General features: G+C 38.8%; 1 protein-coding gene across 1 annotated transcript; it reads left to right on the top strand.

Annotated features, from left to right (window-relative positions):
• The first annotated feature begins 207 nt into the window (after positions 1-207).
• LOC107595861 (cohesin subunit SA-1-like) lies at positions 208-25,058 on the top strand. Its single transcript, XM_016286449.1, has 30 exons — positions 208-297; positions 1,329-1,391; positions 1,555-1,639; positions 2,065-2,229; positions 2,317-2,413; positions 2,573-2,649; positions 2,740-2,811; positions 3,338-3,542; positions 3,634-3,785; positions 4,429-4,502; positions 4,594-4,717; positions 4,889-4,984; positions 5,960-6,039; positions 6,174-6,281; positions 6,412-6,529; positions 6,661-6,778; positions 14,579-14,682; positions 14,883-14,975; positions 15,059-15,145; positions 15,777-15,977; positions 16,161-16,237; positions 16,651-16,738; positions 16,832-16,912; positions 17,659-17,759; positions 19,858-20,068; positions 23,140-23,294; positions 23,602-23,730; positions 23,827-24,032; positions 24,495-24,552; positions 24,631-25,058. The coding sequence occupies exons 2-30, from the start codon at positions 1,351-1,353 to the stop codon at positions 24,755-24,757; spliced, it is 3,330 nt and encodes a 1,109-aa protein (XP_016141935.1). The 5' UTR covers positions 208-297; positions 1,329-1,350; the 3' UTR covers positions 24,758-25,058.

The following is a 25,058-nucleotide window of genomic DNA, read 5'->3' as shown; positions in this document are numbered from 1 at the left end:
TTTCTTTGATAAACATAGAGACATCATACCATAACTTTTTAACATAACTACAGTGCCAGAAGATGTGGGGTACAGTTTCCAAGTACAAAGAGCAAAAAGAAAAAAAAAAATGTACTGAGAAAATGTTAAACTGATTTGCTGAAGTTATGCAATATGCCTCGATGAGCTTACGTCAGACGTACAGCGCGCGCTCGTTGACGTGCACGGCACGCGGCTGTGTTGAACTAACTGGGAGTAGCCAAATCTATACGTGTCGTGCAGTTTACATTAATCCTCCGATCAAGATGACTGTCACTGGTAAGATTCATTAAGCTGCGAACGCGTTATCTTGATATACATATAGATAACAGCAAGTCTATAATAAAGCCTAGAAGTCAGCTATATCCCGATTGTCCTTTCTGTGCTTATAGTTTAAATAATAAACTCAGTGGCATGCGAGCCTTGTTCTAAACCTGACAGATTTGTTAACGTTTCGAGCCGCTCGTACATTCAGATGAATGAAGCTGCAGGTTCTCATACGAGGCTTTTGTTTCAATATGGCACAGTAACAGAGAAATGGGAGAATTCTGATTGACACTCGAACTAGCCAATCAGGTTTTTGGGTTTGGTTCGTTGACGTGCACCTCAGCCAATGGCATCCAAGATTGGGTCACTTGTCACCTTATGTTTTTGTGTATGTGTGTTTCTCGAGTTTTTCACGTCTGCATCCAAACTGTACCTTAAAACTGTACGTTATGAGACGTGACTTATTCAGTTAAAGTGGAAGCGAAATGTTTATATATATATATATATTTTAACAAACATTTTGCTAGTTTGCATTTACTGTGGTAAATTATTTAATCACGGAAAGCCACTGCAAAAGAGCTCTTAAATGTTTAAATCTATTGATCTAGTTTCTGTGAATATAAAATATATAAAAACAAGCAGCTTTGTCAACATTATAGCAGTACCTAAGGAAATATTACTTTTAAATATGGTCTTGTATAGACAATGGGAGTCAAAAGGTTGAGAACCACTGGGTTAGGCTGCATAATAAAAACACATTATATCCTGGAAAATAAGGATACCAAGGCCAATATTTTAGAACTTCTTTGTTCGATTTAGAGTGAACTGGGTAAATAAAATGCAAAGGTATGTTATCTTTTTAGATGCATAGTGTTACATTTTATTGCAGATTACATATAACAGGTTTGCACATATATTTGATAATTGGTGTGTAACAAATATTACAAATATTATTGTCAATGATATAGGAACATTGAAGCACTTACATGATACTCAATTTAATTATCATTAACATTTCTAAATTGTTTTTCTTTTGTTCCTAGTCCAACTATGATCTGAGAGGAGATGATAGCAGAGCCAAATTTATTGTCCAGATCGGTGCAAAAGTGAGACACCTGCAAACTACCTCTGCATTTTCATTATAAAACAGACTCAATACCGTTTTAGATTTAATGCAGCCTTATTTAAATATCCCAATTTAATTACATTTTATTATTCAAGATGTTCTATGTGTACAGATAAACAACTGCCTGTGCATCCTGTTTTCAGAGAGAACTCAGTAGTTGACGTCTCTTCCTGTGCATCGGTGCATCACGTCACAAGTGAGAGAAATGAAAACAGACAGAAGACTGTGGTAAGATCTGCTAAAACCACAATGTTTTTTTTAAACCCTAACAATACGTTACATAGGGTGACCATACGTGCCATTTTCCCAGGACGCGTCCTGGCCAGGATTTCTATATTGCCTAAAATATCTAGGTTTATCTAGACCGATCGGTGTATGACATCAAAATACCATACAGACGGTTCCTTATGCTTTCAAAATGCTCTCGAGGTATTTTGATGTCATACACCGATTGGTCTGCACACGCAAACAAAGCCAAAACCTAGATATTTTAGGCAATATAGAAATCCTGGCCAGGACGCGTCCTGGGTAAATGGCACGTATGGTCACCCTAATGTTACATCTCATAGACTTTTATAGTAGTACAACAGACTTCGTATTGAGATTTGCTGTAAGAACATTTCTAATTTAGAAGTATATTTTGTCATGTGCAGAGAGGAAAGAGGAAAGCCAGGGAATGCTCTGAGAATGCCAAACGAAAGCATTCAAAGTGCAGTAATGGCAGCCTGGGCAGAGCAGAGAACGAACAGCTCAAAAATGGAGATGTGGAAGCCGTCACGTTGTTTGAAGTGGTCAGCATGGGCAGGAGTGCCATGCAGGTACGTCCAGCATGATCAGCCTTTCTTTTTAGGTCATATAGATTTAAACAAATCTTTATTATGGATGTTTGGTTTGTTTTGTGAAAGGCTGTGGTGGATGACTGGATTGACGCATATACTGGTGACAGAGACACAGCACTGCTCGATCTCATCAGCTTCTTTATCCAGTGTTCAGGATGCAAAGGCAAGTTTTGAAATGTCTGTGCTCTCTTTCATAATAGAATGTCATTTCACAACAGTACTGACTAATATAAGTAGTTAATTTTCAGTGTTTTTTTGTTTTGTGGCTTGTGTCTAACATATATTGTCATTCAGGATGTGAATGCTGTTTGTGCTTTTGTAGGGATGGTTACAGCAGAGATGTTTCAGAGCAAGAAGGGTACTGATGTCATGAGTAAAATGGTGGAGGATCTGGATGAGGTTAGACATCCAGCGTGCTGATCATTGACTGCTTTCCCGTGTTCCTTGCACTTACTGATTTGTGTGTGTGTTTTTTTTTTTAAATCACAGGATACAGGTTTACAATACAAGAAGTTCCTTGCATTTCCATGGATTTTAACTGTCACATGGCCTCTGGACATGGTATGGTTCAAGGCACTACACCTAATTTTGCTGATTAGTATGATCATGTTGACCTTGGTTGCCTCATTTGACAATTGATTTTGAAACTAAAAAAAAATATATAGTATTTAAAAATATATATTATTACAATTTAAACTGATTTTTATTATGTATTTTAAAATTTTTCCTGCGATGCAGTGTCACATGATCATTCAGAAATCATTCTAATATGCTGATTTGAACATTAGAAACATTTGTTATTATTATCAATGTTGAAAACCATTATGCTGCTTAATATTTTTGTCAAAACCATGATAGATTTTTCTGGATTCTTTGACTGAATAGAAAGTTCAAAATAACAGCATTTATTTGAAATAGAAATCTATTGTAACACTGCAAATGTCTTTACTGTCACTTTTGAACAATTTAATGTGTCCTTGCTAAATAAAAGTATTTAATTTCTTAAAAAAATTACTGACTAGTCCTTTGAATGGTAGTGTATGACAAAACTATTTTTCCATCTTGATCCTCTCTCCATTTTCCTTAGGACGGTGGCGAGTATCCCCTCATCATGTCCGGCCTGTACTGGAAGAGGTTTCGTTCACACTTCTGTGAGTTCGTATCGGTGCTAGTGGCGCAGTGTCAGAACTGTGTAATCTTTGACGGCTACCTCTTGAACACACTCATTTCACTGCTGACAGAGCTCTCCGATTCCAGAGTTCGTGCTTTCAGGCATACCTGTACGCTAGCAGGTAAGTTCCCCCTGAACCTTAAATCCTCTTGACCTGAACCAAACACACACGTCCCGAAAGCTGATGTTTTGTTGTGTGTGTGTCTCTGCAGCAGTGAAGCTGCTCAGCGCTTTGGTGAATGTGGCTCTCAACCTCAGTGTCAGTGTCGATAACAGTCAGCGGCTGTACGAGGTCGAGCTGGCCAAGATGGCCAGCAAACGGGCTTCTCCGAGGCTGGACAGGATCCAGAGAAAGATCAGTGAGGTTAGACTGTGACCACATGTGTGGTTACAGAGTTCAACATTTCATTCTGGACTGTAGTCCGGGTCTAAAACTGACAATCGCCAAGTCCTAAGTGTGAGTAAAAATTGGCTTTGGCAAGTAAACATAACTACAGAAATATAATACATGGTCTAAATCACTTTGTAAATACGATACTCTAACACTCACTGGTGTAAGTGACATGCACATTTCAAACAGACATACAAATGTCTACCAAAGCAAATATCTGAGCTAAATGTTTAGCAGCCATTATTCCAGTCTTCACTGTCAAATCATTCTAGAATGCTGATTCGGTGCTCAAGAAACATTTCCTATTATTATCATTATTGAAAACAGTTTTGTTGCTTAAACTTTTTTTATGGAAACCATGATACTTTTTTTCAGGTTTCTTTGATGAACAAAGTTCAAAAGAACATCCTTTATTTGAAATAGAAATCTTTATAAATGTCTTTACTCTCACTTTTGATCAATTTAATTCATCCTTGCTGAAAAAAAAGTATTACTGACCCCAAAACTTTTGAATGGTAGTGTTGATGTACAGGAAACAGTTAGGTCAGTGAAATACAGAAAACAAGGCAAGGATCATGTGAATAATCAAACTGAATGAATTACTTTCATTCCTCAGTTACAGGAAAGGAAATTTGAAATTGAGAACATGATGGATGCCATTTTCAAAGGAGTCTTCCTGAAGAGATACAGGTGATCTTTATTTCAACCACACTTATAGTCCTCACTTCCTTGAGGAAGAAAAAACAACTATGTACCATCATCACTGTGTGGTGACTTCCAGAGACGTGATTCCTGAAATCAGGGCCATCTGTATGGAGGAACTGACGATGTGGATGAAGCTGTATAGTTCAGTGTTTCTGAACGACAGCTATCTGAAGTACGTGGGATGGATGATGCATGACAAGGTAGGTGCGCCAGTAGCCTAATGTTTAAAGAACAATTTATTTTTAAATGTTTAGCTGTTTACCCATGTCACTTGTTGATGAGTTGAGTTGATGTTTGACTGTGTGTTTTATTTTTTGAATATAGTAGAGTTGATATTTGACTGCATGTTTTATTTTTTTAATATTTTACAGCAACCTGATGTGCGTCTGAAATGTGTGCTGGGTCTACAGGGACTTTATCAGGATCAAAGTTGTTCCAAAATGGACCTTTTCACGATACGGTTTAAGGTAACAACTGCTTCCACATTCTCACCCTATAGTTGTGTCCGAAATGACGCACTATACACTATGTTAGGAAAGCTGTGACTGTTGAGTGCGCAAAGTTTTCAGAATTACACTTCATTTTTTCGGTCAGTTAAGTGCATTATCCATGTATTTGAAGTGCACTTTTGTCTTCATTGTGAACACACTATTCACACTATTTATACCTCAAAACGGATGCATGAACTGGGATACACCTCATGTCCCTAACCAGGCACAACACAAGTTTCTGGAAAATTTGTCTGTGAACTCTACACAAAAATGCTGTAAACCATGCCACAGTCACATCAAATTAGAACATATTTGATGTATGATATACAGTTGTGTGCAACACAGCTGAATGGCTCAAAGATACTTCAATGTGGATGAAGCTACTTAACATGTTGCTACAGAAACCAAGCAACTTACAAAAGTTCCACTTGTTGCCATCACAGGTGTTTAGAATAAAATCTCATATTTTCATGACTTTATCGCGACTACTGTCTATCACATACCCGGACACAGTTTTAAGCTCAAACTGTACCTGAGAGTAACTGCTGTAGAAAAATAAACCTCTTTGTGGAGAGTTGTTTACTGGCTGTAAGTTTATCTTGCTGTTTTGCCCAAACTTCTCAAATGGACGCAGTCCGTAAGCTTCTTTGGCAGTTTTTAAGTTAAGGTCCAGTAAAGCTGCAGTGGGACAGCAGGAGTGCATGATTGCTGATTGACAGGCTGGAAAGCCCCTCAGGTTTTGCCTTGGGCTCACTGGCCTGATAACTTCCCACAGGACCCCACCCTCACTAACAGCAGCAAGCACATTAGCACAACCGTGATTTAAAGAGCTGCTTAAGTGCATCGTGGGTCTTTAACTCAAGTCCTGTTGTAGGTTTTCGGGATAAGATTTCTCTCATAGCAGGTAGTTAAAGTGTTTTCATTAGCGATTGAATGCTGTTTCTGTTGAAGGAGAGGATAATCTCCATGACTCTGGATAAAGACCATGAAGTGGCCATACAGGCCATGAGATTGCTCATGGTCATCTCTCAGTAAGTATCTCCCCTTGCTCCTCATGCTGACTATTTCTCATAGAGTTTGATCACCCATGCTTTGACTTCGCCTCTGTGAAGCATATTCTGGACCGTTCCTCGTGTAATTGCTGGAATTGTCCCTTTTGTGTCAGATCCTGTGAGGATGTTCTGAGTCCTGATGAGCACAAAAACTTCTTCCAATTTGTGTACTGCTCCCACAGACCTCTTGCTACCACTGCGGGTGAATTCCTCTACAATAGGTCTGTGTTCATTGTCATTCTACAAAACCCATCCCATTTGTGTCCAACATGTATGTATATGTAAATGATAGCTGTAAGTAATACTTACTTTAATTGATTTGCTAACATGGTGTAATTTCTCTGCTCTTAGGCTGCTCGGTAACCCTGAATTATCAAGGCCCAGAGACGGAGCCTCCGAACAGGAGAGAGACAGAGAGTTAGTCTTAGCCAGAGTCCGAGCCCTTATCCACTTCCACACTGAGAGCGAGGTATGTTACCTCCAAGTGTGCGCTTGTGTGTTCTATGCTTAAAAATAAGATATTGGGGTATTAGGCTACTTGTGCTCTGAGATCTGGTGCTTGTGCTATCCGGCATTTTTGGTTCTAACCTTCTGTCATAGCTGCACCAGCATGTGCTGTACCTTGTGGATAGTCTGTGGGACAGTGCAGGAGCTCTGCTGAAGGACTGGAATGGTCTTACCTCACTGCTCTTACCTCACACATCCTGTCAGGAACAAGGCTAGTACACTTGAGTACACACTACAGTACACACTGCAGTATGCTTCTTCATTGCAGTTCTGCATTATCAGTAGCATTTATTACATCTTCGCAGAGATTTTCATCCTTTAACATATTTACAATTATACAGTGCCTTGCGAATGTATTCATACCCCTTCATTTTTTTCACATTTTGTTTTGTTGCTGCCTTATGTTAAACTGCTTTAAATTTGTTTTTTTCCCACAACAATCTACACTCCATACACCATAATTGTCAAGCAAAAAAAACAAACAGATTTTTAACATCTTTGCAAATTTATTAAAAATAAAAAACTAAAATGATTCCATTGCATAAGTATTCATATATCTGGGACAGTTGAAATTTAAATCAGGAGCATTCATTTTGCTTGTAGATATTACTACACTTCAAATGAAGTTAACCTGTGGCAAATTCAATTGAATGGGTATGATTTGGAAAGGCACACACGTCTTAATAAAAGGTCTTACAGCTGATAATGCATATCAGAGCAAAAACCAAGCCCTGAGGTCAAAAGAACTGCCTGTAGAGTTCAGAAACAGGTTTGCGTCAAGCCACACATCTGAGTTCAGAAAAATATTCTGCTTTATTGAAGGGTCACAGAAGCATGTAGTCTCTGTTACCCTTAATGGAAGAAGTTTGAAACAACCAGGACTCTTCCTAGAGCTGGCCTCCTGGCCAAACTGAGCAATTGATGGAGAAGGGCTTTGGTTAGTGTGGTGTCCAAGACCCTGATGGTCACTCTAGCTGAGCTCCATGATCATATGTGGAGATAGGAGAAATCTACAGAAGGACAAACATCACTGCAACACTCCACCGATCTGGGCTTTATGGCAGTGTGGCCAAACTAAATCCTCTCTTCAGTGAAGACACATGAAAACACACTTAGAATTAGCAAAAAACCACCTAAAGGACCCCCAGACTGTGAGAAACAAGATTATCTGGTCTGATTAACCTAAATTCTAAGCATCATGTTTGAAGGAAACCAGCTCTGCTCATCATCTGCAGAGTACCATCCAAAAAGTAAAGTGTGCTGGTAGCAGCCTCATGCTGTGGGGCTGTTTTTCAGCGGCAGGGGCTGAGGGACTCGTTAGAGTAGAAGAAATGCTCAGTGCTGCAAAATATAGAAATAGCCTTAATAAAAACCCAGTCCAGAGCATTCAGAACCTCAGACTGGGCAGAAGGTTCACCTTCCAACAGGACAATGGCCCTAAGCACACAGCAAGAGTGGCTTATAGACAACTGTGTGAATGTTCTTGAGTCGCCCAGCCAGAGCCTGGGATTGAATCCAGTCAAATATTTCTGGAGAAACCTGAAAATGTGCATCTGCCCCCATCCAACCTGACAAAGCTTGAGAGGTGAAGAGGTGAGGTGAAGAATGACAGATAATTGCAAAATGCTGATGATCAAAGCTTGTCGCATCAAACAAAAAAAAGACTTGAGGCTGTTAAGGTGCTTCAGCTAAATATTTAGTTATAATATTTACATACTTGTGCAATGTACTTATTTCAGTTTTTTATTTTGTAATAAATTAAGAAGTTGTGACAATTCTGTTTTTGCTTTGTCAGTATGGTGTATGGAGTGATTGATGTGGAAAAAAAGTAATTTAAAGAAGTTTATCATAAGGCAGCAACATAACAAAATGTAAAAAAAAAATATGAAGGGGTGTGAATACTTTCGCAAGGCACTGTATATAAAACTACAATAAGTTAAAATATTCAAATAACACCCTGTAGTTTTGACTAATATGTTTCATGGACGCCAATATGGGTGCCAACGCTAAACCAACATACAAAACTAACACATTTTCCTTACATTACTATAATCTTAATCACTACATAATCATTGCTGTTAATCGTGTTCTCCATTTCTGTTTGAATACATGTCATTAACTAACTGCATGATTATTATTAGTCTAGAATTGTACATTTCTACCTTATGGACATCACCTTGACATTAGTCTCGCGTAGCCAGACCTTCAGACTGTCTGGGGCCGGTTGCATGAAAGCCCTTATGCTAAGAAATCCCTTAGTTATAAGGTTAAGGGAGCCCTTAGTGAAACTTGGGTTGCAAGAAAAAACCCTAAGGGTCAACTTAAGGAACCTTAAGGCTGCCATTAAGTATTCCCCTTAATTATTTAAGTGTTCCCTTAAGTGTTGCTACAAAGTCCTTAGTAACCGTTTCACCTTAATAAATTTAAGGGACCAAACGAGCTCTAAGTCATCTTAAACTCAGTATCTGCAGGATTTTTAAACTCAAATGTAAGACTTAAGAATTTTTTAAGACCTGCACAAATAAAATATCATATGAGCGCAGTAGGGCAATGACTATGGTAACATATTCAACTGTAAAATGACTGTAAATGGCATGACTTACAGGTTTTCACAAAAAAAGTTTTACATAACTTTTTAAGTAAATGGACGAGTTGTATCAATTATGATATAAATTTAAACAAATATTGTTAATCAATTATTACAAATAACAATATAAATATAATTTGTCTTAATTGTTTAGATTTTTATAATGCATTATCTTGTCAATCCACCTGTTCACATTTACAACTCTGCGTGTTTGTGCCTCAAAACATGGGTTAATTTTCCCATTTGGTAAATTTTCCGTCATTGGTCAGCAGGAAGCGCTTTCACTGCAGAAACAAAGCGGTTTCCTCGGTAACGACTGTACACAAACAGAAACGGGCAGCACTCATGCTTATTTAATGTTTGTCTGTGTTTTAGTTAGTTAGGTTTGTATTTCATTATGTTCTCTTTATTGTCATAGATATATCTGTTTATTTTGAGATATTTTGTAGTAACTATAGTAACCGCGGCGCCTATTGCCGTATGTTGCCAGAAACTAACATTACCGTGAAACGCTTAGTATAAACACTTAGGTAAGGGTGACAGTTAAGACGATTGTTGCAACGCTCCTAAAGAAATCCCTTACCTCAGGGATTTTTTCCCCCTCAGGGATACCCCAAGTCAAATTACTTAAGGACTTTCATGCAACCGGGCCCTGGAATCCATGGCAGCTTTCACTGGCCAAGGCCCGCCCATGAGGCCGTTTGACCGACATGTCAAACAACCAATCACAGATCGTTTCGTTCAGCATCACGTTTCGGGGCGTGGAAAGGTCGCCACAGTATAACAGCCCGGTGTGTAAAACTCTCGGACGTATTTTAAAGATTCTATGCCGCGAACTTTAAATATTTCATATACTTTTGAAACTCCAGCGTTTAGTTGATCCTGATAAGCGCTCGTCGTCACAGTTGTAAACACTACGGCTTTCTTCTTTCGTGAGGGGGTCTGGCGTCACGGCATCTTTGTTTTCAGGCGGAACGTTAAAGAACGCGACACACACGTCTCCCGGAAATCCTGTAGAATTCAACCAATCCTAACGCGTTCCCTATCACTCTCACTGCAAGGAAATACATTTTTTATAATTATGACTATATTCTTATGACTATTATTTTGTATGATTGACGTTTTTGTTTTTTTTCCCCAATAAAAGCAGTCAAATGAATCAGGCGGAACGTTAAAGAACGCGACACACACGTCTCCCGGAAATCCTGTAGAATTCAACCAATCCGATGACGACTTCGACACTCCTGAAGTGTTTCCACTTTTGTGTTCCATACGCATCAGACGTTTAGCCAACGGTCCGTGGGCGTGACGTCTGAGGCTGAGACTACCTTGGCATCAGCTGTGTCTCATTTAGAAGGCTGCGCCCTCCGGAGGTCTCATTTCAGAAAAGCAAGTAGGACACTCCGAATGCGACCTTCTTTCACAGGAATTCGGAGGATGCATGAGGTGTATCCTTCGCTGCTACAGATAACCCACAATTAAAAAATGCCGGTGTCATGAGAAATCGAGTCCCCCCTCGAAATCGGGTCCGCTTAGTACCAGCTGTTTTAAATGCCTGATCAAAAGTCAACACTTATGCAGTAGGGGTTCAATCTTCAACTGGCTGGCAGGAGCCGCCACTGACAGGTCATGTGACCTGCCAGTGGTTGGTGGCAGCTGCCAGTGGCAAGTCACGTGACCTGTCAGTGGTTGGTGGCAGCTGCCAGTGGCAGGTCACGTGACCTGTCAGTGGCTGGCTGGCAGTATGCCTTAAAAAGTTTCAGCAACCATAAATTTTCGGCAGATTTGGTGTTTTGTGCAATTTCTTATTGTGAACCTGTTCAGTTCTTTACTTTTACATGCTTACTGACTCTCAATCCAGCCAGCCGGTTAAACTGCGACTATAACGCGTTCCCTATCACTCTCGCTGTATGAAAATACATTATATTAATATTATAAATATATTTTTATGACTCTATTCTTTTGTATGATTGACCTTTTAGGTGGTTTATCCCAATTAAAGCAGTCAAATGAACATGATCACGCCTGGTTGCTTACTGACGCTTCTCTGGACGCTCAACCAGCCAGCCGCTGCTGAGCTGCGAGTATAACGCGTTCCCTATCACTCTCACTGCAAGGAAATACATTTTTTATTATTATGACTATATTCTTATGACTCTACTATTTTGTATGATTGACGTTTTCGTTTTTTCCCCAATAAAAGCAGCCAAATGAATGTGATCACGACTGGTTGCTTACTGACACTTCGCTGGACGCTCAACCAGCCAGCCGCTGCTGCCTCTCATTCCAAGGAAATCATTCTAATTTGTATGGATACTGCCACTAGTTGTAACGATTTTACGATTTATGTTATGTAATAACATTTGTTATGCAATAATGTACAGCATAAAAATGCCTATTAAAACGTGAATTATCCCAATAACAAGAATCTTTCTCATAAAGTAATTTCAGCGACAACAGGACAAACTGCAATGCTTTTTAATAATTCTATAAAAGAAAGCCAACTTAAACTCCATTAGGGGTTCAATCCCTAACTGATTGGCAGCCACCAGTGACCATTGGCAGCTGGCAGTCTGATTCTGGCAGGTCACGTGATCTGCCCGTGGTTGGCTGCCTGGCGGCTGGAAGTCCACTGTCAGGAACCATTGATTTATGGCAGATTTATGTTGCTCTCCTTCCACTCTATACGGGAATAATAATATAACTTTTTATTGTACATCTGTTCATATGACTTTATTCTTTTACATATTCGATGTTTTATGGAGTGATATGGAACCCGTTCAATTCAGAGCTGAAAATGTCTGGCTGCACTGAAGCGGCAGTAACCCACCAGTCCGGATCACGGTCATTTGAACACTTTATTTGTGATAAACCTCCCTAAAATGTCGATCATGTAAAAGAACAGACCCATAAGAATGAATTCACATAAAATAATATATTTCCTTGCAGAGAGAGTGGTAGAGAACGTGTTATACTGGCAGCTTCATAGCGGCTGGCTGGACTAAAGTGTCAGTAACCCACCAGTCGGGATAACAGTTATTTGACCACTTTAATCTGGATAAACCTCCCTAAGACATATATCATATAAAATGATAGATTCATATGAATATAGCCTGTACATAATAATAAAATTATTTATTTTCTTGCAACGGGAGTGGTAGAACGCGATAATCTTTAAGTTTAACAGTGACTGGCTGGATGAGCGGCCAGCGAAGCGTCAGTAACCCACCAGTCAGGATCACGGCAATTTGACGGCTTTAATCGGGATGAATCTTCCTTAAACGTCAATCATATAAAATAATAGATTCACACGAATGCATTAATAATAATAAAAAAATGAATTAAATTGTAGTGAGAGTCATATGGAACGCGTTAAACTCGCAGCTCAATAGCAGCTGGCTAAACTGAAGAGTAGGCAACCCACCAGTCGGGATCACGATCATTTGACCACTTAAATCAGGATAAAACCCCCTAAACCATATATGATCTTAAAGAATAGATTAATGAGAATATATTTATAATAATAATAATAGTAATGCATTTCCTTGCAGCTAGAGTGGTAGAGAATGCGTCAAAATTAGAGCTCAATTGCCACTGGCTGGACTGAGCGGCCAGAGAAGCGTCAGACCCACCAGTCGGGGTTACGGCCATTTGTCTCCTTTATTCAGGATAAACCTCCCTTATATGCCTATGATATAAAAGAGTACATTCATAAGAATACATTAATAATAATAAAACAATTTCATTGCAGTAAGAGTCATTAAACTGGCAGCTGCAGTGGCGGCTCCTGCCAGCCAGTTGAAGATTGAACCCCCACTCCACTTATGTTACTATTTCGTTGTGAATATATGTCTGGTAAGTGCAAATGCGTGGTGTATAAGCTAACCTAGCAGGCTAATCGGGTAGCTGTATGCTATGCTAGTATGTGAGCTAACCAAAAACAATAAAAACGAGAAATGTTTGATTTCACAACCTATAGCTTCGGATACTAGCGTATGAAACATGTAATTTAAAAGACATCAATGGTCATTATAACGAAGTTCAAACGACATAAAAAGTGCGGTTTTGCAGGAATTGTAATCAGCCGCTAAAAGTAATACACATTAAAAGTTCGTTGAACCAATGGGATCACTCGGGGTCCTAAGCGGACCCGATTTCGAGGGGGGACTTGATTTCTCATGACACCGGCGCCGGAAGATGTACACACAAGCGCAGATGTGGTGTTTACAACTTGCCTTAAATCGCCTCGGTAAAAACGGATAAACTTTGTTTTTAATATCCTCCTCCTTTTTTTTCTCGAACAGATGTCTGATGTACGTATGCTGCAGCTCCTCAAACATTGAACGAAATAAAACAAGTAAAAGCATTTTTTTTTTCAAATTACTTTCCAAATTTAGAAATAATTTTCCTTCATGTAAGTAGTGTGAGAGCGCAACGATGCTCTAAATGTGTTGGCATAGCAACGTGATACTTCCTGTTTCCTTTTCCGCCTGTCTCGTTTAATTCTAGGTTGAGGACACTTCGTATATGCATCCCACAGAGGGCGCAGCCTTCTAAATGAGACGTCCCTCTAATTTTTTTTTGCTGAGCAAAACTTTTCTCAATGGGCGGACATTTCGACCACCTGAGCAAAAACATTCTTTATACCAGACCTGTACAGCGCACACTAAAAAGTGTGTAACTTTTAACTTTAATGTGCTATTTATATTTGATTTGACCGTTGATGTAACTAAATTATGCATATTTTAGGTTATCTAAGAAAACATTTTTACAGTGTTACTTACCAAGAAACTGTATTAAAAAATCATTTAAAAATCTCATGCAGAACAGTTAAATTCTTTATAATAATGTGATATAATATAATTTGAAAAAATTCTCACTTAATCAAGCCGTTTTAAAGAAAAACACGATGAGGTTTTATTTCACATGTCATTGCGATCGCGATGTATCTCGTGTTGGTCTATTTCGTCCGCAACCATTAAAGTATTCGATTTCTACAGCGACTGATTTGGCGCACATCGTTCTCTTTCTATGAAACCTACATTCACCGGTTCTATAGCGACACCAACTCTATAGTGGTTTGCCCGAGCATTGCAATTATTTTGTATTTACTAGAATTAGGTCAAATGGCTTTCCCAACTCATTGTTGCGTCTGTCCTGTGCGTGGCGTATTATTATTTCTGCGCAGCTTAGAGGGAAGATTGCTCACCACTGATAAAAGTAGGCTACTCCTAATTATAATGTAGAAACTTTCATTTTCAGTGAAGCTGCTTTGCAACGATGTGTATCGTGAAACAAATGTTTTAAGGATTACTAGAAGTAGTAATGAAAGTAATTGATTTCCATCCAGCATGCTCTCCTCTGGTTTAAAGTCCACTGTGAGAGAACAAAGTGGCATCTTTTTGTTCTGTGTATTAACTGCAGCTCTGAGCAGTGCTGAGGAGGCCTTTGTGATTGAGCTCCTGCTGGCGTCAGTGAAGCAGGCTGCAGAGGGTCCGCCTTTGTCAGGGAGAGGGGCAGGCAAAAAGGTGAGCCTTCCTGTTACATCTTTCATTTAGATACTTTCATGAGATGGCGCTCTGATCTAGCAGAGCTGTCGGATATATTTCACTTTTATATGTTTTCACTCTAGCCGTTCACTTTTTTACAGATTGACTTAAGTATTTTTTTACATCATATTGTGATACTGTTACTTGTTGCTAGTTACATATCTATGTTTGTTATTTAGGTGATAAATACTAAAGAGAAAAAGTTACAAATTGATGACTGCACAAAACTCACTGAACACTTCATTAAAGTGCTGCCTGAACTGTTATCTAAGGTAAAAGAAAAATCAGTGCACTGTTCATTTTTACCAATACTGCTTCTTCATAAATTAACTTGATGTCTAATCTCATCCTCTAGTACTCAGAGGATGCTGAAAAACTGACCTCCCTTCTAAAAATACCTCAGTATTTCCAGACGGACACCTGTGATCATGAAAACTCACAGGTGAGTGTTTGTGTGTCATCTGATGCACTAATGACTTCATTGTATAATTCTCACACACACACACACACACACACACACACACACACACACACACATCCAAAACTTGGGGGTCAGTAAGATTTTTTTAATGTTTGAAAGAAGATTCTCACATTCTTATTCTCACCAAGATTGTATTTTCTTACAAAATGATTACAGTTTAAACTGTTTTCTGTTTTAATATATTTTCAGCAGCCATTACTCCAGTCTTCAGTGTCACATGATCCTTTAGTAATCATTTAATATAATTTGGTGCTCAAGAAACATTTCTTATTATTATCAATGTTGAAAACAGTTGTGCCGCTTTATATTGTCGTAGAAACTGTGATACATTTTTCAGGATTCTTTGATGAATACAAATTTCCTAAGTACAACATGTATTTTAAATAAAAATCCTTTACCATTATAACACTATAAATGTATTTACTGTCACATTTGATAATTTAATGTGACCTTGCTGAATAAAAGTCATAAAAATTAATTACTTTAAAAAGAAAAAAGAAAAAATTTTACTAACCCCAAGTCTAAATATTATTTGGTACAGTTTTCTAAAGCACTTCTCGCCTGGTTGTAATATATTTGTGTTTTGGTTTAGTGTGTGCAGGCATTGTTGGCTGAGTTGGAGGCTGCGGTGGACAGACACACAGATGCTGGGCTGCTGGAGACGGCTGCTCGTTCCTACCAGAGCCTCTGTGCTCAGGATTCGCCCTGGCACTCTCTGGCCCAGCCCAGCTTTGACCGGCTCATCCAGCACTGGACAGACACACTGGGAACACGGTTTGGAGAATCACAGAGTGTGAGTACAGTAATTGACCACTAAAAACTCTAGATGTTCTTTTACAAGCTTGTACCTGATACATACATGCATTTTAAATGGATCTTGACATCAATAAAGAATAAGTTGATTCATGACAGATTTATGACTGTATCTTACACAGCAGAATGGAGTCTAATTAAATGTTCTTCCTTTCATGTACAGGACGGTTGTTTCACTGCAAACGAGGACAGCACTTTGGAAATTCTGTCCACACTGAAGAAACTTAATGCGGTCAACATGTAAGCAGTTTCTAGTTTATTCTGTCCACATACACACTGCAACATTTGTGTAAAGCGCATTTCTTTGACCATGTTGACCCACTTAATTATCAATCTGTGTGTTACATCCCTGCTAACAAAGCTATGTTTTAAGAATGTTTTCATAGCTTTCGCATTAGGTTGTGAAAATATTATTTCTGAAAGTTCTACAAACATTCAAAAAGTAATTATTTTTCAAGAAAATTTTTCTTTGGTTATATGAACATTCTGGAAATGTTACCAAGATAGTGATACAGATGCTTTTAATTACACCATTAACAACTACTTGTTCAGTTAGCATCTGTACACAAAAAAAAAAAAAACGGTTTATGTCTTAATGTGTCATTCTGTGTCATTTTGTCTGATGCCATTCAAGTGTATTATTATCTGTTTAGTGCTCAGGATCTGTCTAAATGGAGCCTGTATGAGCTGGGGACCAGACTCCTGGACGTAGAGATAAAACATGGTGGTCTTCCCATGGAGGTAGCATTTTTAGCCTTGCACCGTACCCTCTACTCTTTTTTTTTTTTTTTTCCCTTCAACAGGGTTTGCCTCTCTAATCTGTATTTCTTGTAGGTGACAGTTGAGGCTCTGCGCTTCATGTGTAACTGCGTCCTTTGGAAGCTCAACACCTTTGGAGAAGGTGTGACCTCCAGGGTGAGCCATCTACCTTTCTCTTCCACTCTGACCGAATTGTGACTGCTGTCATAAACGGCTGAGATCATGCTTAGAATGGTAATATCTACAAGCACAGACGTAAGGCCAGAGTTTTCCCTTGGGTGATTAATTAAACAAGCGTTTTTAGGCATGCAAGACTCTCTGTCTACAGAGTTGGCGTATGATCCATCACAAAGAGCCGTGTCCTTTAAACCTGCCACATTGCATTTCAGATATCAACACAGAGGCTCTAGGGTTATGTCCAGCGGATTTTAATTAGTGATAGAAAGCGACTGATCGTGAGACTTTAGGAAAAGTAAGTGCTAGTGATGGATTGTAGGGGGCGTAATGGTTGTGCTCTCGTGTGGACGTTTCACCGCTGGGCTTCTTATTAGGCTGGTGTTTTCATGCAGTGCACGGGGTAATCATATCTCCCCACCTCTAACCTTTATATGGTGAAATATTGGTGGCCATTAAGACTGCTGTAGGTAAGATTCGCTCAGAAATGGCTTTCTCTTTTCTTTTCATTTACAGTAAATCTTAAGGGTCCTTGTTTGGCCTGTGCTCTGCTGTGGGCTGACACGTGGGCGGCCTCAACAGATCCAGCATTAGTTAAGTGTTTGGGGAGTTGTTGTCTTTTAGATCCTTTTTTTTGCGCATGTTCTTGAGGTTTAACTGAGGTTTCTTTGAAAAAATGCTGGAATGTTGGAACTTGATGACGCACTTAACATGGGATGTGCACACAGGATGGTTTTCAGGGTGGGCCCAAAACTAACACTCACTATGTGCCAAATCTGAGTAAAAAGCGAGTGGCTGTGGCGAGTGGCTGTGGCGAGTTGATGAAATGGTGAAAGTGCTTCCTAATTGGCTGATAACTTTATGAGCAATTCACAGTTCAAATCAATCCGTTCAATCTGAATCAATTTTTTTCATCTTCGTCTTTTTTCGAGGAAAATTTACAATTACACGGTTATTTGAAATACCTAAGGGTGTCAGAAAATTTTGCCTCTAAAATTCACGGGGGCCCGGGACAAACTTTTTATGTGTGGGTGTGAGCTCCCCCTCCCCTGGGTCCAATTAAACCACAGAGACGAAAACATGAAGCCACAAAGCCACAATGGCTCTTGATGCTTTTGTGACAAGACGCAGTTTCCCTGAGAAACAGAGGTTGTCTCATTTTATATATGATGCTCTGAGTGACACAGTGATATGTGCTGTTTGTCAGAAATATGCAAGGAAAAACAGCTGCATAATTCCTATCTCATAGAGGTAAATAGTAAAAAAAAAAATATATATATATATAGGAAAAAAAGCTAAACCTATCTAGCTGTGTGTGTGTATATTCTGTGTTTATATATACATATATAATGTTTTCAACATTATGAGAAATGTTTCTTGAGCACCAAATCAGCATATTAAAATTATTTATAAAGGATCATGGGACACTGAAGACTGGAGTAATGGCTGCTGAAAATATTCTATTATTATTTGTAAAATAACTTTTTTCTTTTCAATCACTATATCCACCTTTTTCTTCAACGCGGAAGTAAGCCTATGGGTGAGACTTCCGGTTCATTAGCCACTATAGGCAAATAACGAGAAGAATAACAACGTGCAGTAAACGGTAAGACTGTTTGCACTACAAACGAGTGTGTTTATACATCAAAATTATATGGTAAGACACACCGATTTTCAATATCAAGCAGCAAAAGGAGCGGTTCTGTCCAGCTAAAAATAGCTGGATGCAGATGAGACCGGAAGCTAGACCCATAGAATTTGCTAATGGCTGCGCCCATTTTTATGGCAAGAAAAAGGTGGATATATTTCAATATATTATATTAAATAATTTAAGAATAGTCTCATTTTCACCAGCAGATGGCAGTCTGCCTCTACACCTGCATATGTTAGGCACAAAATAATCAAATAAATCAGCTTAATTCCCCTTCTGTTAGTGAAAAGCACTGTAGCAGAACACAGTATTTGTGGTTCGTTAATCTAATTGCACCCCCACCTTCTCACTGACCTATCAAAGGTGCCATTGAATCAAGGAGTGTAAGTCTAACAGATAATGCATTATTATAATGATCCCTTAAGATATTATTAGGTGAGATCTTACTGAAGTTGCACTTGTAAATGAACAGGTAATTAGATCAACACAGAGCCCTGTGGAATTATACTTCAAAGCCCACTCGAAAAACAAGAAGCTTTAGTAGGCATATACAAAATGACTACATATGCTGTTGGTGAGTCAGTGACTGGGTTCATGATTGAGTTTAATAAACTGCACCAGACTGGATTAACTGGCAGAAGTCTCAAAGCCACTCAGTGTATGAGTTTTCAGCAACAGAGACATGTTTTGGAAAAAAAAAAACACCAACAGCATTAGTGTTTTTACTGTATTTTTGATTTTTTTTAAAAAAATGCAGCCTTAGTGGGCATAAGAGACTTCTTTTTACAAGCATTTAAAAATCTTACCCACCCCAAAGTTATGAATGGTAATGTATATTGAACTTAAACCCTAAAATCAGAGGGGATCCTCAGCAGGATAATTTGGACAAGTACATATGTTAACTCTTTATATAGCTCAGTTCTTTTAAAGAAGAATTAATCTAATCGCTTTAACAGTGATGCCACTTGTTTTTCCATAGATGTCCAGAAGTGCATTACTGTCACTTTTTCTTTTGAGGGACTAGTATAAATAATTATCTGTGATAATTAACATCACAAATTGTCTTTGACCCTGAATATTCCTCTAATAATGAAGTCATGAAGTGGAGTATGATACATTGCATGATATATGTGTGGTATTTTGGCATGTTTGAGCATAATCGTCACCATATTAGAAGTTCAAAAAAAAAAATCTTAAACCTCTCATGACTAATAGGCTACACTTTCCAGAGTCTTATCCTGTTGGCCAGACAGACTTATGGGTAATGTGATTTCAGTATGGCACAGGCTTACATTCCTAGGCGTGAAGCCATATGGCAGACATGGAGCCACATCGAGCGTTCTTCACAGCCTGTATCGCTCACTGCTGTCATATCTCCCCTGCAGTACTACAATGACTTCGGCGACATCATCAAAGAGACCCTGAACAGGACACGGCAGATGGACAAGATGGAAAGCGCACGCACACTGGTGCAATGCCTTCAGCAGGTATGGAGGCTGCAGTCCTTCACCAGCGCTCTCTCTCTCTCATGTGACGTGCCTCTGCGTGGCACATCTGCTCAGCCGGTTGTCCCAGGCCCCTGTGCTCTCTGCACTCTGATGGGCCCCTGCAGCTGTCGACACCTCAGAGACACAATGAATCCAACCTCCCACCATCCCATTATGCTCAGTGTGGAATGTTCTAGCAGCTCTTCCACTCCTTGAATAGCTTAATGGTAGATCCTGTGCTGAGGAAGGAAATGGAAAATGGAAGCAGTGCTCACACACACATACACACATACACAGATCATTAGATTATGCTTTGTCCAAAAAATATATATTTTTATATATATATATATACAGTGGGGAAAATATTTATTTGATCCCCTGCATATTTTGTAAGTTTGCCCACTTACAAGGAAATTAAGGGTCTGTAATTTTTATGGTAGGTTTATTTTAACGGATAGAGACAGAATATCAAACAAAAAATCCAGAAAAAACGCATTATATAAAGGTTAGAAATTGATTTGCATTTCAGTAAGTGAAATAAGTATTTGATCCCCAACCAACCAGCAAGAATTCTGGCTCCCGCAGATTGGTTATGTGCCCATGTGGAACAGATTAGTCCTGTCACTTTAAGAAGTTACTCCTAATGTCAGCTCGTTAGGTGTATAAGACACCTGTCCACACAATCTGTATCTTCCATTCTAACCTCTCCATCACCATGGGCAAGACCAAAGAGCTGTCAAAGGATGTCAGAGACAAGATTGTAGATCTGCACAAGGCTGGAATGGGCTAAAAGACCATCAGCAAGAAGCTTGGTGAGGAGGAGACAACTCTTGGTGCGATTATTCTGAAATGGAAGAAATACAAAACAACCATCAATCCGCCTTGGTCTGGAGCTCCGTGCAAGATCTTTCCTCATGGGGTAAGGATGATCATGAGAAAGGTGAGGGATCAGCCCCGAACTACATGGGAGGAGCTTGTTATTGATCTTAAAGGGATAATTCACCCAAAAATAAAAATTCTGTTGTTATTTACTCATCCTCATGTTGCTTCAAACCCGTAAGACCTTCGTTCATCTTCGGAATACAAATTAAGATATTTTTGATGGAATCTGAGAGCTTTCTGACCCTCCATAGACAGCAATACAACTGAAATGTTCATTAATTTGTATCTTAATTTGTGTTCCGAAGATGAACGAAGGTCTTACAGGTTTGAAACAACATGTGGGTGAGTAATTAATGACGGAATTGGGTGAACTATCCCTTTAAGGCAGTTGGGACCACAGTCACCAAGCAAAACATTGGTAACACACTACGCCGCAATGGACTGAAATCCTGCAGCGCCTGCAAGGTCCCCCTGCTGAAGAAGGCACATGTACAGGCCCATTTAAAGTTTGCCAAACAACATCAAAATGATTCAGAAAAGGCTTGGGAGAAAGTGCTGTGGTCAGATGAGACCAAAATTGAGCTCTTTGGCATTAACTCGACTCGCCGTGTTTGGAGGGAGAGAAATGCCGACTATGATTCCAAGAACACCATCCCTACAGTCAAGCATGGAGGTGGAAACATTATGCTTTGGGGCTGTTTTTCTGCTAAGGATACAGGACGACTTCACCGCATTGAGGGGCAAATGGACGGGGCCATGTATTGTAAAATCTTGGACAAGAACCTCCAAGATGGGTCATGGATGGGTCTTCCAGCATGACAATGACCCGAAACATACCACCAAGGCAACAAAGGAGTGGCTCAAGAAGAAGCACATGAAGACTGGAGTAATGGCTGCTGAAAACATTCTATTATTATTTGTAAAATAACTTTTATCTTTTCAATCACTATATCCACCTTTTTCTTCAACGCGGAAGTAAGCCTATGGGTGAGACTTCCGGTTCATTAGCCACTATAGGCAAATAACGAGAAGAATAACAACGTGCAGTAAACGGTAAGACAGTTTGCACTACAAACGAGTGTGTTCATAATTAAGACAATACATCAAAATTATATGGTAAGACACACCAATTTTCAATATCAAGCAGCAAAAGGAGCGGTTCTGTCCAGCTAAAAATAGCTGGACGTGGCCTAGCCAGTCTCCAGACCTCAATCCTGTAGAAAATCTGTGGAGGGAGCTGAACCTTCGAGTTGCCAAACGACAGCCAAGAAACCTTAAGGATTTAGAGAACTGTGAAGAGGAGTGGATCAAAATCCCTCCTGAGATGTGTGCAAACCTGGTGACCAACTACAAAAAACCCTCTTACCTCTGTGCTTGCCAACAAGGGTTTCTGCACCAAGTACTAAGTCATATTTTGCTTGGGGATCAAATACTTATTTCACTCATTGAAATGCAAATCAATTTCTAACCTTTATATAATTTTTTTTCTGTATTTTTTGGTTGGTATTCTGTCTCTATACGTTAAAATAAACCTACCATAAAAATTACAGAGCCTTCATTTCTTTGTAAGTGGGCAAACTTACAAAATCAGCAGGGGAGCAAATAAATAAATATATAAACATTTTATAAATGCATAATATATTAAAAAATATATATAATATAAAAAAACATGTACATTACTGTTGTTTTTGAAAGTAGTCTCTAAGGCTCATTGAGGCTGCATTTGCATTTATTTGATCAAAAACAATAAAAACAGTAATATTATTAAATATTATAATAATTTAAAATACCTCTTTCTATTTATTATATTGTCTATTTTAATATATAAAAAGTACAATTTATTTGATTCCTGCTATGGTAAAGATGAGTTTTTAGCAGCCATTACTCCAGTATTATCCTTTATTTTTTAATAGTAAAAAAAAAAAATCCTACTGACCTCAAAACTTTTGAATGGCAGTGTTCATATATATTATCTAAATTTCTATCTAAAATTTGTACATTGTATATATTAAAATTTTGATATCTAGTACACTGTAAATTTGTACTTACCATAGTATCCATGTTAAACATGGCATGTTAATCTAATTAGAATACAACACTATCAATAGCAAAGTGTAAGCTGCTCCATGATTAAAGATTACTTGTGAAAACAATAATGTAACAAGGACATACAATTTTTCTGTGTTCAGCTGTATCTGAGGCTGAAACAGGAGCAGGACAGAGGAAACACCTGCAGCTCCAGGGTTCAGACCTACAGCAGCATCAAGGAGCTGGCCAGACGCTTCTCACTCACCTTCGGATGGGACCAGATCAAATCCCGCGAGTCCCTGGCCATGATCCACAGGTAGTGCAGTCCACCCGGCTGACTCCGTGTCAGTGAGATCACGTCTGATGTCTGGCATAGTGACACAGCTAGAACAGACTGATTGCTATGTTCGCCCTCAAATAAAAATAATTTTGTCAAGATGCTGCACTGCATGGCTTCATTTAGCCAGTACATAAGAGTCCTATCTTTGGTTATTTCAAGGCTGAGAAATTTTGTATTAGGATTGTCTTGTATTAGGATTAAAATATAAAGGAAGAAATATTCAGGTCTTAAAAGGAAGTGTCCTCTTACTAGTGTGAATAAAGAAGTGGGTTTCTCTGTGCAGGGATGGCATTGAGTTTGTTTTCAAAGGGTTCGTTCAGCAGTTTGAGAAACACTCTCCACCATACATCTCATACCTCACCATCCTCAGCGAATTCTCCAGCAAACTGCTCAAACCGGACAAGAAGACTATGTAAGTTAAAGCTAAAAAAATAAATGAATTCTGTGCATTTGACATCTTGCACTTTTGGATCTTAATCTCTTTCTAAACCGGCCGTCTCTTCCCCAGCTACAGTTATTTGCAGAAATTTGCTGGTGAGCAGGTCATCAACAACAGAGAGGAGAGCTGGATGCCACTGATTTACTACAGAGCGTCTCTGATGGGCACAGCCGAGGGAGAAGATGCCATCTCCTTCATCAGCTCTGACACCAACAAACAGCCCTCTCTCACCAACCGCTCCAGATCGCCTTCTGTCAAACAAGTCAACTCTGAAGGTATGAACGCTCACTGGGTCACTTCTGAGGCCCAGGTTTTTAATGATGCAATATGCAAAAGGATTGTCGACAAATAACATGGGCATGAACTTTTTCAACATCAAGGTTTTAGGTTAATATATTATTGATATGAATTTTATAATTAAAATGTTTTATTAATTTATACTTGCATATATATATCACATTTATATATATAGATGAATAAAGAAGATTACAAAATTAACAAATACATATATAATTATAATTAATATAATTGGGAAAAATGAAGTATAGCATGCTTCAATTTGCATATCAGCTGGTCAAAATAATGCAGCAGTATTTTTATACAGTAAAGATATCAGAAAATATATCCATGAACATATTAGGGTATATCCAGTAAGTTGTTGGTCATTAGTGTTACTAAGAATTATGTATTTCATAATGTGGGTTTGATTATAATTCAGCTATTTCTATTTCTAACAGGGGACCAGAGGTTTCTTTCTCCCTATTCAGAACCAAAGGGAAACAAGCTTTTGAAAAGGTGAGGTCAATAAACACTCTTATTGGCCGTGTAAATAGTCAAATCATTTGAGTAACAAACTATTGTATTTTTCTTAAGTTCTGAAGACTCAAAAGTCCAACAAGCTCCACTGAGCAAAGAGCAGCTGACCAGCAGTCTCGTGTCTGCTACAGGTCCACAGAGCAGTGCTGAAGTGGATGTGGATATTGTAGATATTGATGTCTAATGTTGTAGTTCACATCTGTCATGACATTTTTTGTATTAACTGTCTTGAGTGTTGGTAAAAGACAGCATTTGAACGTTTGCACTACATAATATCCTGTATATGAAAATTGTGCCATTTAAAATGATCAGATTCAGATCTAATAAGGCGGGGCTGAATACTTGTAAAGAATGTAAATTCATGGTGCATTGCTATTGCATAAATTTTGCACTTAGCCTGTGTGGGCTTAAAAAGACAGAATGATGCACTTTCAAATCTTGTGTAAAACATCATTCATGGCTAACTAGCGCAAAAAGAAAAATAT

Source organism: Sinocyclocheilus grahami, unplaced genomic scaffold (genome assembly GCF_001515645.1).
Source record: "Sinocyclocheilus grahami isolate Dianchi unplaced genomic scaffold, SAMN03320097.WGS_v1.1 scaffold209.1, whole genome shotgun sequence".
NCBI lineage: Eukaryota > Metazoa > Chordata > Actinopteri > Cypriniformes > Cyprinidae > Sinocyclocheilus > Sinocyclocheilus grahami.
Note: the sequence above shows the minus strand (reverse complement) of the source record. Positions and strands in the feature narration are given on the sequence as shown.

Coding starts and splice junctions, on each gene's coding strand:
- LOC107595861 (XM_016286449.1), top strand. CDS start 1,351: ATGATAGCAGAGCCAAATTTATTGTCCAGATCGGTGCAAAA. Junction 3,786..4,428: donor TCCAGAGAAAGATCAGTGAG/GTTAGACTGTGA, acceptor TTCATTCCTCAG/TTACAGGAAAGGAAATTTGA. Junction 4,985..5,959: donor TTTTCACGATACGGTTTAAG/GTAACAACTGCT, acceptor TTTCTGTTGAAG/GAGAGGATAATCTCCATGAC.